Source organism: Octopus bimaculoides, chromosome 13 (genome assembly GCF_046866305.1).
Source record: "Octopus bimaculoides isolate indiv1 chromosome 13, ASM4686630v1, whole genome shotgun sequence".
Classification (NCBI taxonomy): Eukaryota; Metazoa; Mollusca; class Cephalopoda; order Octopoda; family Octopodidae; genus Octopus; species Octopus bimaculoides.
The window spans coordinates 48,022,489-48,037,488 of NC_142940.1; the positions used below are offsets into that span (position 1 = coordinate 48,022,489).

The window sequence follows — 15,000 nt, forward strand, 5'->3', positions numbered from 1 at the left end:
CTTGCGGTTTCGTATTTTTAAAGAATGATTTTCAAAGAATGGTTCTGAATATAACATGAAAATGAAGCCTTTTTACTAACAAACACATAGTTAAGTCTTTCGAATGTACAGTTTTCTGTTTCGTAAATCATGCATGAACGTAAAAATACATCTACGGGACATACACGAAATATACGCCATCTTAAAACTATTGAGTGACAAACATGCACAAATACACAAGTAGATACACAATTATAAACAATCACAATAAGTGGCAGAGGTAATGCCTAAGGGTAGCGTTCTGCATATACAATGGAAATGCTATAGGTTACAACACGTTTAATATACTTTGTAGTAACTCATTGATTGAGTTTATTTCTGCATTTAAAACTCAATTATCTGAGATTATTCATGCGAATACCCTCCAAGGTTGTTTAAAATTCTAAAGACTGAGAGTAAGTATGATATGTTCAATATGTTTAGTCAAATTGATGTTTTTGAGAATAACCATAATGCAGATCCATGTGGTCCTGTTCTGAAAAAATGTAACTGATGAAAACACCGCACAAATCTCAGTCTCGTCTTATTCTTAAGAGATGTTCATTCGGCCGATCATATTGCGGTTATCTGGTTTGCTCGTTGGTGGCGATTTTGATTACAACCACCTCGAGTGGGAGAACGTGTCTAGTAACTGCAGAGATCATTTCCATTAATCGTTATTTTCCTACTCAATAACTCCATAATGATAAACTCGGCCATACGTGTATTTGGAAATACAGGGCATCCGTGTGAGGTATTTTCTATCAAATTTAATTTTGATCTTCAGTAGCAGAGTCACTACATTGCTTCTAATAATAATAATAATAATAATAATAATAATAATAATAATAATAATAATAATAATAATAATAATAATAATAATAACAACAACAACGACAACAACAACAATAATGGTTGGAAATTTTGACACGAGGCCGAAAATATGCATACTCATATATGCATACATACATAAATACATACATACAAACCTACATACATACATTCATACATACATACAGAGTTACAGAGGGAGAAAGTGTGAGGAGTTAGAAAGAGGGAGCATCCTGATATATATAGTTATGTTAAAAAGATATCATGATATAAATAGCTACCGTTTTTGTGTAAAGAAACCTAACGTATGGAAGTAAGTTACGGAAAAGAAAAATATGAGTAGGTCAGAAAATTAAGAAGAGATATCTAAAAGAAATACATACGCAAGCGGTGGGGTATACGTTGCATCAAAGCAAAAAGAAGTACATCATGAATTCCTGGATAAAAACAGAAAGCATTCATTTAATGATAATTGACATGTGGAACATATAGACAAAATAGAAGTAAAAAACGTTCGAATAGAAGTAAGGTAGTAGAAAATAAGTGAGACAGGTCTCAATAACAAATCAAGGCAAGAAAGATGAAAACACGGAAAGGAGTAAATGGAAGTGGGAATGGAAATTATTATACATATATGTATATATGTATTTATGTAAATATATATGCATGTATATATATATATATATATATATATAAATGAACTCTGAAACAAGGAACAAGCACTAAGAAATACGAAAAACTATAGACAGCGGAGTCTGTGAGAAAGAAAATATTAGAATGAGAGGATTAAAGACACTAAAGTTTCTGAGAATTAGACAGCCTTGGTATGTAAACACTATATTTTACTATTTCAACTGCCGCATCTCTAATGTCTACGTCTTGGGATGCGCGCTTGCAACAATATAATGCGACAGATTAATTTTCCACCAAATGAGTCGTTAAATAAATTAATGTCTTCAAGTTCGGTTTTAAATAGATTTATTTAAATTACTAGAATATGAAGACCCTCGCTGACATTGTGTCTCTAACTCTCTCTCTCTCTCTCTCTCTCTCTCTCTCTCTCTCTGTCCCATTCACTCTCTTTCTCTCTTGCTATATCTTTTTCTAAATATACATAGTACATTTCACATATATATATATATATATATATATATATATATATATATATATATATATATATATATATATATATATATATATGAATTTATTTTTCGTAATTAGATTAAAAAAAACCGGTCTTACAGCTGTTTAACCATCCTCTCACACCGTCTTCGATGAAGGGTTACAATAAATATCCTGGAAACAGCTGTAAGACCTTCTATTTATAAATGTTCTATAAAGCACACAGCTTTGTTTTTTTTTTATCTCATTACGAAAAATAAATCCTTATTTTCACACGGTGATATATGACGTACGTTGAACCCCTAATTCGTATAATAATCGAACCTGGAGATTAACTATAATCTACCGATAGCACTTACTCAGCATTACCTGAAACGTTTGGGTCAATTTCACACGCCTATCGCTCATAACCTCCCTATATATATATATATATCGATGGTGAGCTCCGACGAAACGTGAAATCCTCTCTCTTTTCTATCCTTTCCTGAGCGTCCAATAACACTGTACTTATTCCACGTCCTCGCATTGTTGCTTTTTTTGTGTTTTTTCTTGCTTGTTCATGTTTGGATTGATATATATATATCTATATATCTATCTATATATATATATATATATATATATATATATATATATATATATATATATTTACTTATGTAAATATATACATATATATGAGTCTTTTTATGTGTTGTGTTGTGTGTGTGTGTGTGTATGTGTATGTGTGTGTTTTAGCATCTATTGGTGCCACTGCTCGCAGACTTACAATCAAGGAGTCCATCTTTATTAATAGATGCCAGCACTAAACAAGGGAAAAGCGAACCCGACCAGCTATTATAACAACGCCAATGCGCATATCACTGTTCTCTCCCACGTATTTAAACAACGACTTATTCCATCCTTCATTCTTGTCCATCTTCTGAGGGACGGGTCATAAACCAAAATACAAAAATATAAGGTAGATCTCTAAGAACGTTTCCGTTTTCACTTTGTTGTTCGCTTTGAACTTCATTTTTCATTGTTTTGGCCTTATCAAAGAATTTTTATCTCGAGTAATAACACTCAGAGCTTTCACCCTAACTATTCCCTCTCTTTCCCTCTTTCTCCCCCTCAATCTGTATGAATTGTTATAAATATGTATATATAAAAATACATGTTATATACATATATGCGCATATATATATATATATATATATATATATATATATATATATATATATATATATATACATACGTACATACACATGTATCTGTCTGTCTTCATACACACACACACACACACACACACATAAAGATGTATATATATACATATAAACGCATACATACACACATCATATTGAAAGACTGGCGAATTCACATAATCGATTTGTTCGTCTGTAATAGCTATTTATTGAACATTTTATTTGTTAATTTTGTATTTTTCTTTTTATTTCATGCTACATAACGTATTTAATGTCTCTCACCAAGTCTTTGTGTCGCTAATTAATCTTCAAACACTTCGAACAGTATCGAACACGTTAGATACATTCAATCGGTGAACTCATTTAACACGTAGGCAAAAGTAAGAAACAGAAACAGAAACATAAATGAACTGATAAACAATAACAAGGACGGCATAAATGTCAAGAAATATTCATCATCACTCTCTATATGTACATAGACACATATACACGCGCGCGCACACGTAAGTAGGTGAGTGTACGTATATAAATATATATTTGTATATATATACACACGTATAAATATATATGTATGTACGTATGTATTTATGTATATATATATATAAGCTATAAAGCTAGTTCTAAAATCTCTCTAAGGAGTGATTGCAGTAAGAGGTGAAAGCAAGTGTAATGTTCATACCCACTTCAACATGGCTGTTCCGTTCGAACGGATTTTACTACGATTTTTTAACCTCAAGAGGAGGACATCTCCTCTAGCTGGTTGATGATGCACAGCCGCATCCGATATCTTCGAATATATATATATATATATATATATATATATATATATATATATATATATATATATACATACACGCATTGATATATACTTACATAGATGCATATATATATATATATATATGTATATATATATATATATATGTATATATATATATATCTGTATATATATATATATGTGTGTGTGTGTGTGTGTGTGTGTGTGTCTGTGTCTGTGTATAGTATACACACATGGAATATTCATTATATCATTACATAAACATAAACACTCACACAAACTCAATCATGCATGTATATAGTGATATATATCCGTATATGTATATTGATGCAATTTCTTTTCTTTCTTTTTGTTTTTTAGGAGGTGACTTCGTATCAACAAGAAAAGCATAAATTTCAGACTAGTTATACGTATCCCACTGAAGGTTCTTGTCGGAGAAGATAATTCATGTGTATCCCAAATCTTTAATACAAGACGTGTGTGTTCAATCGAAGAAGAAAGTAGAATTTGTTGAAACATCTTGTTCAACGAAACAAAAATACGTCTTAATGACAGAATTAGATTCTCGCCACTTCATGAAGTGATATGGCATTCCTGATACCAATTCCGTTGCGGCATGTGATTTCTCTTTGTTACTCACTGAACTGGGGAACCTGACAAAAAGGGTAGCAATTATAAAGGAATAGACCCTCTTCTTGATATCACCCTATTGCAGATATAGCATCTATATCTGTCTTAATTTATGCACTAACCCTCAAAAGTAAGAGAATAACAGAAAAGACACACAGAACGTCCTAGTGAAATTAAATATAAACAAAAGGAAAAGACAAACGGATTCACGGCTTTAATGCTCGTGCTCATTTGTATTCTTCATTCATAATTGATCAACAACTAAACATCAATAACAACATCAACCGCAGCAGCAGCAGCAGCAGCAGCAGTAGTAGCAGCAGCAGTGGCAGCAGCAGCAGCAATAGTACCTACATCAACAACGACGATCGTTTTTAAAAGCCAGAAACTGTTTCAACATCATCAATATTCTCGAATCGAACAACAACACTGGATTCGATATTAGTAGCCGTTGTTTGAGAATTATGTAAAATCATGTATTATATGTAACAATCCATTATTTAGTCCGATATTTTTTGTAAAACTATAAGTGATCATAAAAAAGAAAGCGGTTATGGATTCATCTGCTCTCTTGAACAACAAAGACATAATTTCTAATGATAAAGCAGAGCAATATATTCGTGATAATGTCTACGCTGTCGGGTTTTGGATATGGTTTGGTGGATTTCTTCTGATTTTCGGACTCTCAGGTAACATGATTTCTATTTACATTCTCACTCGAGCCTCGATGAAAGTGCAAAGGCTTAATATTTACCTCTTATCTCAACTTACTGTTGACATGGGGTCTGTTATATGCACCTTGCTCCGTAAATGGCTAGCATTCACGTTTGGTATCCATGTGACACAACTGAATGAGTTCTTATGTAAATCAGGTCAATTCTTCTCTTCGTTTTTCATTGATTGCTCATCTTGGAATTTAGTTCTCATATCCCTCGAGAAGATGATGTTTGTAACTAAGCCACTGAGTAGTCACGTTCAAATCCATTCTCGTGCCAGCTTATTAAAAATCACTGTAACATTTGTTATACTCGCAATGTATGATTCCCATTTTCTCATTGGCATGGGAGACACGACAAAGCAGCAGCAACTGTTACTAGTCTACGTGAACGAGAATTCATCTAGCAAACACGCCAACACAACCGAATCAAAAAGCAACGTTGCTTTGGATTTTCCCAGCGAATCACAATTATTTGAATTAGGCAAGTGCACTCTGAATTCCATAAAATATCTCTACTTCGTTGAAAATTTTGATAACTGGCTACGTATATTCCTACACAGCATCATTCCATCAGTTATTATGATGATATGTAACGTACTGATTATACGGACGATACTTTCTAGACCCTTGTTATGTCAAACAAGCACTTTAGATTCCCGAAGGCGTCGGATATCCGCTAATACTAGAATGGTTGTCTATAATAACATATTTTTTTTCCTAACATGTACACCTGTCTCGGTAAATATTTTATACGATGTCTCCCACGACGGTTACAAAACGTCGAAAACATTTTCATACCTTCGTCTCCTTTCACTAACTCACCACAGCATGAATTTTCTCTGGTATATAGTTACAAATAAACAGTTTCGTAAAGAATTAGTTGCAATATTTCGGTGTTTCTCACATTGTAAATACACGAAAAAAGTTAAAGTTAAACCTAGCTCTTCGCAAAAACAGGAAATCAGTTTCATTTCTAGAGGATTCCCTCTGAAATACTTTAAGAATATTTTATCAAAAAATAACCGACTATGAAGAACAATGTTTATGAGTTCAACATTCACACTGATGCTGCTACTACTACTACTACTACTATTACTACTACCACTACTACTACTGCTGCTGCTGCTGCTCTACTGCTCTGCTGCTACTTCTGTTGCTGCTATAATGCTTTTATGCCGAGTGCAGGCATAAAGAAATCCAGAAAACAACATTTTAACTATTTTGATATAAATGGAAAGAAAAAAAATACGAAGCGAAACAACAACAAAAAAAACAACAACAACAGAGAAATAGCAGCATCAAAAGCAACTTTTATGATAACGGATAATAAAATAAAATTTCTTTCTATCTACTAAAGTGATAAGGCGAGACATTTTGTGGGAAGGGTGAAGTCGATTTACATTTACTCCTGTGACCAACAACGGGTACTTATTTCATCGACGCTGAAAGAATGAATTGCAAGAGACGGAAGAAATGCTGCTAAGCAATTCTCCCAGTTTAAAACCTTACTACTACTACTAATAATAATATTAATAATAATAATGACAGGACCTAGGATGCACCATCCAAAATCTGACATAGAAAGGCTATATATGCAGCGTATAGAAGGTGGTAGCGGCCTTATACACCTGGAAAACTATTATAAAATAACCACCATAGTACTGTAAAAATACCTACTCCAGAAGCAAGGAAAACTAATACAAATAGCCACAAAACATGAGCAAAACAAAAAACTGTTTTCAGCATTTAAGGAAGCTGACAAATACAAACAAGAAATCATACTACCTAATAAATATGAAGAAGAAACAAAAAAATCTATAAAACAAATGAAATCCAAATTAAAACTAGAACAGCAACGGACCATGTTAAAATGATGGCAAGAAAAGCCCCTTCATGGCACATACCGGGCTATACTAAATGCAAAAGAAATAGACAGACAAAAATCCCACCAATGGTTGAGAAGCTCAGGGCTCAAAGCAGAGACTAGAGGATTTTTAATTGCAGCACAAGACCAAAGCCTCCCCACCAGAAATTACCAAAAACATATAATGAAAAGTAACATAAGTAAATGTAGAATATGTGAAGATGGACAAAAAACAATAAATCATATTATCTCTGGCCGTCCTGGCTCAGAAGGAATATATTCAGAGACACGACAGAGCTGGGACTTGCATACACTGGAAGCTATGCCAACACTATGGAATAACAACAGAAAAAGCACACGCCAGAAAAGGTCACAGAAAATGAGAAAGCAACCATATTCTGGGATACACACAAATAAAGAAATTAAGGCCAATAGGCCAGATATATTTGTCAGAGATCATGAAGAAAAACAATTCTTTCTAACTGATGTATCAACACCGACAGATGACAACGTTTCTCTAACAGAAATGGAGAAAGTTTCAAAATATAAAGACGTGGTAATAGAGGTAATTCGAATGTGGAATCTAAGAACAGAAACAATTCCTATCATAGTGGGTGTATTAGGTATGATAAAAAAATTATTCAGACAACTACACAACAAAGACACCAGAACTTACAAATATACATAACATACACAAAATTGCGCTACTGGGTACTGCACACATCCTACACAAAACACTTTCAATACAGTAATCATAAGAGCATCACAGCAAACCACAGCACATACCCAAAGCACACAGAGCTGAAGTGAAAGCACGTTATAAAAATAAAACTACTGAATGATGATGATGATGATGAAGATGATGATGATGATAATCATAATAATAATAATAATAATAATAATAATAATAATAATAATAGCAATCCTTTGTATTATAGGCACAAGGCCTGAAATTTTGGGAGAAGGTGCTAGCCGATTACCTCGACTCCAGTGCTTAACTGGCAATTCTTTGATCTACTCCGAAAGGATGAAGAGCCTCAGCAAAAAAAAAAAAAAAAAAAAATTACAATATCGATGTCGATGATGATGATGGTGACGACTTTCATCAAGAGATGAAGTTTATAGACCTTGAGGATTTTAACGAACATCTGAAGAATTTTTTACGCAATGCAATAATAGCAATTTGCTGACAAAGAGGAAATTTGCGTAGAAAAGGGACAACCTTTCGAACAGTATATAAAGAAGGAAAAATATGGGCAAATCTTTGACAGCTATTATATGTTAACAATCCTTTGTATGTGGCCCTTCGTTGCCTAGTTTGATATACGAACATTTCACAGAGGATTCGGGAATTGCCTTCTAGCAATATTAGGACAAGGAATCAAAAAGGTTACTTATTTCGGAGTGAGTAATCTGCCGTTAAAACTGGACTCTTAAATTTGCTACACTCATACACACACATACACATGCATACACGAAAATATATGGTTTGAGTATTGTTGCTTTTGTTGCATTCTTATTTATTCCGTCTGATTATTTGAGTATCTTTTATAAATTTTCACTTTTATATATTGTAGAAAACCTCTGTTCTCTCCTCGTCTTTATGTACAGTATCTGTGTGATCTACACATTCCTGTGAGCTCACCATTCAATGTTTGCTTCTTACATGCTATTGTATCTCTTCGAGTCCTTATTGCAAATAAAATAAATTATTATTAATACTGTTGTTGTTGCTAAATGTCTGTATTTGAAAAAGGACATTTGTTGCCTTAAAGTAATTTATTATTAAACCCACCAATTTTCTGGAGGACTGTTGGTCTTTCTGATATTCTTTCCCTTCCGAATGTTTTTTTCTTTTTTAAATTATTAAAGGGGGCCAGAATGGAACGAAAAAGGAAAGAGACTTTCATGGTAAAATAATATAGTGTTTCAAAAGGAATATGGATGGTAGTTGGAAATACACCAACGAAAGAATTCGCTTACATACGTCTCGACTTGCCGTTCGGAGTGACGTGCTTAGTAGAGCAGCTACCACACTGCGATTTATTGAGTCTCTTCTCACGAACGACACGATCCGCCCTTTCGAGGCGACCCCGCACGGAAACGAAGAGAACAAACGCTGCAACTAAGAAAGGAAGTCGTTCGCGGCGGCGGCGGCGGTGGCGGCGGGGGTAAGAGCCATCAGGGGCCCGCCGGCAGCGTTGTCAGCTCGGATACGGAGCCAGAAGCGGACGAAGAGACGCGCGAAGATGGCAAACAAACAAACAAACATAGAAACGAACGAGAAAAAGAAAGGAAAAACCCTACCACGCGGTAACAGGGAACGAGCGCAGTAAGCAAATTTGCAACTGGAGGCAAGCCAGCAGCGCAGCGAAGGAAAATCAAAGATATGGAGGGAAGGAGAGGATGCCTACACAATACAATCGGCCTCATCGCACGGCAGCGGCGGCTTTTCGCTTGAGAACGGGCACCTTCGGCCGCCCCCACACCCTACCGGTGATACAAATTCCCTTTCCTATCCCAGTTCTAAAGCCAACGTATAGCAGCATCATCAACATCGGGAACGATATCATCAACAGCAATGATACCCAAATCACATTAAGACATTACTAATATATACCAGCGCCACAGTAGTATTGTTATGTCTCAAGCTACTTCTATCTAGCACCTTCGGATGTTCTCTACTCAGCCGCTACACAACTGCTACTCAACAGTCACTCAACAGCTACTGTACTGCTACTCAACGCTACTATCACGGTCAGAATACCTTGATTTATATGTCTTGGGAGATCCTACTTTTTCGCCTGGGGGCGTCGACACAACAAGTATCTTACAATCATCAATGTTATATAATACCACATTATTATACCAGCTTCATATTAATATGCATAATGGTTCCAAATATAATTAGGAAATTACACATTAAGAATGTTTTATCTTTGGTTAGTTACTGAATCTACGGCCATGCACCCATACCGCTTCGAAGGGCTTAGTTAAAGACATCGACCCCTGTGCATATTTCTAGAGTAATTGTTCTCTACATACCTTCACTGAACCTTTAATTTACGCGGATGTAAACAAGCCAGCAACATGCACGCACGCACACACACGACAAGCATTTGCATAGTTTCCATGTACCATATTCAATATGGAGACATTCGTCCGTCTGGGAATTCAGAAGACATCAGCAAAATGTATCACCGGAGACCACGTTGCAAAGTGAAATTGTTAACTGCAGAGCCATGGCAGCTAGAGAAGTATCAGTTGTCCAGGATAAAAGCTGGTACGTCTTTTGTGACGTAAGTGTCGCCTCCAGAGTGGATTTAGAACACATGATGTAAATAATCGTTGTAAATCACTCTATGATTCAATCCAACTTACACATTTTAATACCGACATTATTAACCAAAAATGATTTAAAAAATAGTATTGAAAAGAGACGGATAAGAAGTATGAGGGAGAGAACATTTTGGTATGAGGTGAAGATTGAAAGATAACAAATATTTATATGTATATATGTGTATCTCTCTCCCTGTGTCTATCTGCCTCTGTCTCTCTTTCTCTCTCTATGTGTATATATATATATATATATATATATATATATATATATATATATATATATATATATATGAGTGTGTGTAAAGACAGAGAGAGCATTTTTTCACCAATTCCATGTGGATGTTTACATAAGAATTTGAAAAAAGTTTTTCGTACCCAACATATAAGATACTAGCAAAAACTGATATATGTAATATGTATGTTGAAATAATATGCACACGTATATTCACACCCTGCTAAATCTACGTGTGTGTATGCGTGTGTGTCGCACTAACAATTTGCAGACATATGATGCTGCTGGTGCTGATGATGATGATGATGGTGTTATTAATAATAATAGTAATGATAATGATAATGAAAATATGAAACAATCATCTTCACCCACATTACACGAAGCCAAACACATTCACAGAAATACACTGAAACAGAAACACACACACAGACACCCACACACACACACATACGCACACACACACACACACACACACACACACACACACACACACACACACACTCACGGTAATACGTTACATATGTATTTCTTTTTATAACAACTCTGTTTCCCCTCACACAAAATGTATATTTATATATAGAAGCACACATATATATGAGTGTGTGTGTGTGCGTGGATATGCTTATGTATATAGGTGCGCACGTCAGCGTTGGTGCTCCTTCGTACGCGCTTGCATATATACATAGATGCATGCGCATATATATGTGTTTATATAATATATATATATATATATATATATATATATATATATATATATATATATATACGAACATACATACTTACCTACATACAAATATACATATGCATAAACATATGCATATATGTATGTGCGCTTTTATGTACATATATATATATATATATATATATATATATATATATATATATATATATATAGATAGATATAGATAGATAGATATATATATATATGCACTCATATATATGTAAACATTCAGATATTACGCCAAGTAAACAGAGACAGCAAGATACTTTCTAGTAGAGTCTAGAATATCTGTTGCAGAATTTAAAAATACATAAGAAAAATTGTGAAGAAGTCTTCAACAATATTAATATTTAAGTGTATGAAACGAAAATTTTGAGTAAGAAACTAACAAAGATATTTCATTAAAAACTAGAAACTAAATAAAATATTCGCAAAAATAAAATATTGAAATATTAATATGAAGACATGATATGACGAACATTTCAAATTATTCTGTAATATCACAGAATATTCTATCTACTTATGGAATAATGTAAGTACATCTCAATACGTTTATTTATTCAAATATCCAGTTATTCCTTCTTTGTGTCTACAAAAGATATTGATAATTATTGCATATTAAAACCTTCTTTTCTTTTCTATAGAACTTGTAGGCGCTGAAAAACAACAGCAGTAGCATCATCGATAACCAAAGCAACAAAACATCAATGCAGTATTTGGTAGGAAGCATACTCGCCTATCTAAATTTGATATTAACTGAATGTCTACAATTTTTGTTGCTTATTTTACTTTATCATTTCTTGTCGTGTCTTGAGTAGATGTTAATAAACACACTTGTTTTATTAAAATCTATCTCCTCGAGTTTTCACAACTTTTGGAGTAAGAATGACAAAAGCATAAGCAACAGCCGTAAGAATTCATAGATGACGATGCAGACCTAAACCTAGGTAAATTTATTCTCATAACACGTAGTAGTTCCACATGTACCTACAGATGCAAATTTTGGACAGGTTGTCAGTTCTGCATCCTGGAATCACTGATTTCGTTTCTTACATTATGAACTTTTAACCAGGAGACTCGAAATATCTTTATCATGACTAGGCCTGTGCTCAAACAACATTCTACTTAGGCCACAGATTACATCTTTTTACCCACAATGATCTACCTAGATGCTTCTCAACCGACTCTGCGTTGTTCTTCATGTTTCGATATCTTCTTTCAATGCCCAGTTTACTCAGTGTACGAGCAGTGAAGGTCCGAAAGCCGACTTCCACTAGCAAGCATCTCGGGTTCCATCCAACTTGTTGCAGACTTTCCCCAAGTCACCATACTTAGATCACTTCTTCTGTTGCATCTCTCCTATATCTTATCTCCTCCTAGGATACAGTTAACTTCATTGCAATAAGCTGCTTTGTCACAAAAGTATTCGGTTTCGAAAAGATCCGGTTGTACAATAACTTTGAAAATCATAAGACGGTCAAACAATATGTTAAAAAGTATATTTGCTTCGAGATAACGACTTAGCTTGAACCCGATAACTTGTTCTACAAGAAATGGCGGCCAATTCTATATTATAAGACATCATGAAATCTTATGAAAAAGATTAGTACCAAATTTATTTCGAGATATACTGATGCAGATAAAATAAATGTAATGTTTCCTAAGAAAATGCGTGACTTCTTAGCATGTGGTCTTTGTGTTCTACTCCCAAAGAATAATGAAACCAGTCCATATCCTGTTTATTCACCACTTATAAAATTTTAACATCTAGCCTCGGAGAGAAAGCATATGCATTCATAGAACAGAACGCTGTTTCCTCACTGAACAAAATGGGAGCCGACGTGGCTCATATGAATGCAAAGATCAACTCCTAATTAATCACATGATACTTGAGAACTTCAGTCCCGCATGGATTGATTACAATAAAGGCCTTTGATAGCATATTATACGTATGGATCTTGCAGTTGCTGGGCCTTTTCAAATTTCTCCTGCAATTTTAAACTTCCTGAAGCATAATTTGTCATTGTGGAATACGAATTTCCGATTATATCACTAAAATGCAGTGATTTAATAGGAACAATTATACCACTCCATCAATTGTGTAATTTTCTATAATGATTCACCTTCACCTCTAAATTCTTGCGCAGCACTAACACCTCTTACATGTGAACATAAGAGAACAGAGTAAGGGTAACAAAATCACAAGAAAATAAGGCATCTATTTTATATGGATGACTTAAGATTCTATGGCAAAGGCAATGATGATCTTGAAGGCCTATTACGTACTTTAAAAGCTTTCAGTGATGACATTGGGGTGGATATTGGTCTGATAAATGTGACAAGGTTACTTTTCAGAAAGGGAAATTGAAGACCTCAAATTCAGTTGTATCAAATGTTCACTCACTTATAAAAGAAATTGGGCAGGAACAAACTTACAAGTACCTAGGAATAAATGAAGGCTGTAGCATTCAGCCTGCAAGCATAAGTAGATCAAGAAGGAATGTTATAGTTGAGTTTGGAGCATTCCTGAAATCTGAGCTAAATGCACATATTCATTCATATAAAGGTGTTAGCCGTAAATTACTTATAGCTTCGATGTGTTGAACTAGAATATCAGTGGAATAAAGGAAGAAAATGCGTAAGCTGCTGTATCGTTACATGGTGCACAACTGAAAGGCAGACGTGAATCGTTTTTGTTCTTCCCGGAGCCCTAGGAGATCGAGGCTTGAATCAATCTTGATTTTTTTTACAAAACAACCACATTCAAACATCTAACGAGTGGATGCTAAAACTAGTTGAACATTAGAAGAAGTGTAAGATACTTCATTTTCGTCCGACGAATAGAGTTGCAGTTGATCCGATCAACAGAACAGCCTGATCGTGAAATTAACGATAGTTGAGTACTCCAAGGATACGCGTACCATTAACATAGTTCTGAAGGAGATTCAGCGGGACACAGGAAGTGAAATGGCTGGCTGTTTGAATTAGAGGTACCATATATTTTTGGCAACTGAGTAGACTAGCGCAACGTGAAATAAAGTTTTCTGCTCAAAGACACAACGCACAGCCGGAAATCGAACGCGCGACCTCACTACCGTGAGCTGAATGCCCCTACACACCAACTCACGCGCCTTCAGATGTATTTACGCGTATATAGATATATGCATATATGCATAAACATATGACTTTGATAACGAAATAATATATTATACGTTGTAAGACAAAACTATGTGTATATATTGAATGACCTACTCACTTGATATCACGAATTTGTTGTTATACATTCAGACAAAAGAAACATTATGTGAATGAATTATTAAATTACTTGTTTATATTATAACAGTTTATTAATTTAAAAGCGAAAAGCTGTCAAACAATCTGATAGAGCTACGTAGACTAATTTTCTGCACTTACGAATAATCATAATGAAAAATGTAACACCATATAATAATAACACAAGATGATAGAGTTGTGATTATGAGAAATGAAAAAAAAGAGTTTGTACAAGAAACCTTCAGACAGAGAGTAAAATATTTAGTCATTTGAAAATTATGAGCAAAAATATCTCGTGT

The 15,000-nt window shown here is 34.4% G+C and overlaps 1 protein-coding gene across 1 annotated transcript; it reads left to right on the forward strand.

Annotated features, from left to right (window-relative positions):
• The first annotated feature begins 5,107 nt into the window (after positions 1–5,107).
• Positions 5,108–6,304, forward strand: LOC106869549 (uncharacterized). Its single transcript, XM_014915336.2, has one exon. The coding sequence runs from the start codon at positions 5,108–5,110 to the stop codon at positions 6,302–6,304; it is 1,197 nt and encodes a 398-aa protein (XP_014770822.1).
• Positions 6,305–15,000: the final 8,696 nt, after the last annotated feature.

Excerpts from the sequence above, each read along its gene's own strand:
- LOC106869549 (XM_014915336.2), top strand. The coding sequence starts at position 5,108 with ATGGATTCATCTGCTCTCTTGAACAACAAAGACATAATTTCTAATGAT.